Here is a 4,346-nt window from a genome sequence, read left to right on the forward strand (position 1 = left end):
TTCTGGCGAAGAGGGAATGCTTGATGTATAATCCTTATAACCTTATGGCGAAGAAATGTTGGGATGGGATTTGGTCAAATATGATTTCTACAGTTTATAAAGTTTGATGTCATATTGTCTTTTAACGGATTAACCTAATGACACATTTGAACTCTTCCAATTCAATGGTTAGAATAGTTTATTATGAAATTTCAGGAGCGAATGAGTTAATATAATATAAAATATCATTTTTTTGTTTAACCCCTATAGTGGGAAGGGTGTTATGTCAATTAATGTAAATTTACCGTTTATTGCTGCTACAGTCGGAAGGGGGAAATGCAATACCCTCCACATGGTATTCTCGATTGCCTTGTCGAACCTGACAACCGTTTCGCTGTCCTGAGACATCATCCAGTCCAGGTCGAACCCGTTGCTGTAGAACTTGCCCTCTCCTGTTGTTATTAGCGCCTTGCAATCTGTATTTCTGGTTTAGCAAAGTAATAATTATGTTACAGTTTAATAATTTCGTCCATTTCTCTTTCTGACAAAGTAAATCACATCAACGTACACGTAATTTCCATCTGTGAATTCAATATATAATTATTTGATATCCTTCACTGCTGCTCCGGATTTTGAAAATCTATTTGTTTACAAATATTTGTGATTTCAATAATCTCTCTTAAAGGTAAACGAAATCCAAAACCAAAAAATAATTGCCGATTGTGCCAGAGTGTCATAAAATTATTACTAAAAATGAAATATGTGCATTTTGCACATGTTTTGATGGTTAGGTAAGTTTATTGCCTTTTTCAAAAATGCTGTTTTCAAGTCGATCTCATAAATCGCGAAGTATTGACCAATTTATCTCCCTTGACTGTGACGTCATATGCGACAAGCGCTAATTTCGTGGCATAGATTCTGCGCCTTTTGTCAGAGGATGTAAACAAACAAACGTCAAAATGGCACAATGTACGGCCATCAACTGTAATAAGAGCAGTAATCGCGGACAGAAAAGTCTATTTGCTTTTTCGCGAGATAGAAAACTGCGTTAAATATGGGTAATGAAACTGAAGAGAGGCAATTTTTCTTCAAAGGACCATTCCAGACACACCAGGGCGAAAATCATTAAAACCAGGAGCGATTTCAACAATTTTTTAATTTTTTTTTCAGTAGCCAACATTTTTCAGTAGCCAACATTCGGAAAAACACTCCAGGCCGGTCAGTAGACAGTTATCTCGTCAACGCCCATTTATCAACCACAAACAAAAATCGGACAAGACGATGTCTCGAGGTAAAAAATAAATGATATTGCATCGATTGTATTTATAATTGTATTGTTTAAATGATATTGCAAAAAGATGCCTGTGCATTTACATGCTTATGAAGTAGAACCTTCGTTTTAAGTTCCCTCCTTTTTTTTTAATTGTTATTTTACATTGTAATGAGTTCGCATGTATATTATATAGGATACATGATTACATGTCTCGTATTAAAGTTGGTGATATTTTCTGGTGGAAATTACGTTCCATTTGTTTATTTTATTATTATTTTCGTTTGTAGTTACTACCAGACATAACAAGTCACAATAGCCAGACAAATACGTATACTCCAAGTACACATGCACAGTACCATCCTAACCAAGTGCATATGGAAACCCAGACATCAGCATTGGATCTGACCAAAACAGCAGACAAATGTGTTCGACCAAATGATCCTCTAGAGACATACAATGTTGGCTGTCAAACATCTTACAACCTAACAGTAAGTATATGAATAAATTTCAATATTTTCTGAGTACATATTCAGCATAAATATTTCTATGAAGGCCTTATAATTACTCGATCATATGTATGTTTCTAAATATTTGCTAATACATGTAGATTCATTATGCAGTTAACTATAACAGAATACTGTTATGCAATTTTAGAGAAGTACAAGTATATTGTCTTTCTTGGTTTTCTATATATTTTATATAGAGAAGTGTTATTTGTGTATCTGTAGTTCATTTTCTATAAATAGTTTCACTGAAGTTGAGGATGAAATTTAAAAAATAGCCCAATGCCAATTAAAACTTACAGGTGTACATATACATTGGATCTCGAGACTACTGAAATGAAAATGTCTGTTGTAATAATAATGTAAATCAAAATAAATTACAATGTTTAGACAGTACAGAAACGTCGCCATGTTAGTTTACAGACAAGGATTTCAGAAATGAAGCCTACAGTGATGTCTTGTGGGGTACAGGCCACATGCCAGACTATGTCTGCATCTGTACAATGTCACAGATACAACCAAACCCAGAAGAAACATACAGGAAGTGAATCTGATGATGAAAGTGACATGGATATTTCTCCACCAGACCAGGGCCATGATTCTGAATGGAGTCCATCACCGAGATGACTATTCAGATTTAGAGATGTCGCACCCTTTTATAAGTTCGACAGTAACGAAACTGACCCAGACAAGGCACACAAGTATGTTGTATTTGAACAATCTTTGTTTGAAGTTCTTGATATATGTCCTGTCTGCAGGAGGAGAAACTTGAAACACATCAAGACAACAGTTGGAACTTGTGTTTATTTAACAAGTAGTTGTGCCTGTGGATTTCTCCGAAAATGGAGGAGCCAGCCATTTTCAAATTCAATGCCCTGGGGAAACTTGGTGATAGCTTGTGGAATATTTTGTAGTGGGAACAGCCCTGTGAAAACATTTAATTTCATGAGCCATTCAGGTATTTTAGGTCTAAGTCTAACAGCATATGATAAACTCCAAAGGGCCTACATCGTACCTACCACATTATCATGCTGGCAATTCCAACAGTCTGTGTATCTGAATGATAAAAGGAATAGTGGTAGGTCATCGAAACTAGGTGGTGATGCCAGATGCAGTTCCCCGGGACACACTGCAAAAAAAGGAAGCTACACACTTATGGATGTGGAAACTGCCAAAGTGGTTGATATTCAGCTTGTTCAGGTAATTGAATACTAACCTTTTGATGTGGTCAAGACAAAAATGGTGATAAACAATATTTTGGTGCTTTGTCACTTACATTGATAATATATAGTAGTCCTAATGTGATTGAACTGTGCTAATTTGTTATATAGACTGTATATATGTACATGTAGTATAATAATTTCCATCTTTCAATTTATTTAAAATGTTTTTCATCACATACAAATCACTTGCAAAGCTGCCTTAAATTTGCATAATAATTCAATTATTGTACATTATAATCTATTTATGTTAAAAAGAAATATTCTGCTTTTTTCCATATTTTATCCCCATGTTAATTAAACTATTTCAGTCAAATGATGTGAAAAACTCCAATGCTATGGAACATGAAGGACTGAAGCGCTGCTTCCAATTCTTGAAGGATGAGGGCATCCCTGTTTCAGATTTGGTAACCGATAGACATTGTCAAGTGAAGAAATTGATGAAATGTGAACATCCAGATGTAAACCATTGGTTTGATGTTTGGCATGTTGCAAAGGGTAAGCTATCTTAACCCTTTCACCAATGTAGACCATAATGGAATCATCCATATAAATGCATGGTAGAGTCTACTAAAGTAACATAGGGGTGAGAGGGTTAAGTATAATCATGCATTAATAGCTCAGATATCAGTATTTTGTCTCTAGGTCTGCTAAAATATTTATAGTTATATATAACAAAATTACTTTCCATAAAATGTTCATGTTCTTCTATACATTTTTACCCTCGGATTATAGCAGTCAGCTACTACATCAATATTTCTATGAATGTATGCCTCTAATGATACATGACTATTACAATTTCATGTATTTAATTTACAGGAATGCATTGTCAATTGTTAGGGGGAAATACTTAAAAATATGATTTTTATTTTATTTTATTTTTTTATTATATTTTCAAAATTTTATGACATAAACATATATATAAATATACATACAATGTACATGAGCGTCTAGAATCGCCTTTAAATAATGTATATACTGTTCAAAATATTCTATCAAGTGTCAGTATTCGTCTTACATTATATATTAACAAATAAGTAAAGATTCACATTCTGATATTAAAAATAAACTTCCGGACATTCTTGTCCGTACTCTATTCTAATTAAAATTGTATTATAATCCAGCGTCTGATTTCCGGTTAGAGCATAGACCTAAATTAACGGGACCGCCGACTCCATGACGTCACACTCTATAATCAACCAAGGAGCTTCCCGATGTTCGCAGCGCCCCCACCGGGTGGTATAGGAAGCAACTTCCGGTTTGCTCCAGGGGTAAAACAATGGGTGGCAAACACTGTTGTGTGGTCGGTTGTACCAACTCCAGTAAGAAAACAGGACAGGGTATTAATTACTTTGGCTTTCCCAAAGATGC

The 4,346-nt window shown here is 34.7% G+C and overlaps 1 protein-coding gene across 1 annotated transcript in view; it reads right to left on the minus strand.

Moving 5' to 3' along the window:
* Positions 1-284: 284 nt before the first annotated feature.
* Positions 285-4,346, minus strand: part of LOC110450022 (enoyl-CoA delta isomerase 1, peroxisomal-like) — a gene marked incomplete at its 3' end in the record, with an annotated part of 16,162 nt that continues 12,100 nt past the window's right edge. The window contains exon 2 of the mRNA XM_021497227.1: positions 285-463. Within this exon, the coding sequence (XP_021352902.1) occupies positions 285-463 (179 nt within the window). The remainder of the gene's footprint in view (positions 464-4,346) is intronic.

The sequence above is a fragment of the Mizuhopecten yessoensis genome, unplaced genomic scaffold (assembly GCF_002113885.1).
Source record: "Mizuhopecten yessoensis strain PY_sf001 unplaced genomic scaffold, ASM211388v2 scaffold4927, whole genome shotgun sequence".
Lineage (NCBI taxonomy): Eukaryota > Metazoa > Mollusca > Bivalvia > Pectinida > Pectinidae > Mizuhopecten > Mizuhopecten yessoensis.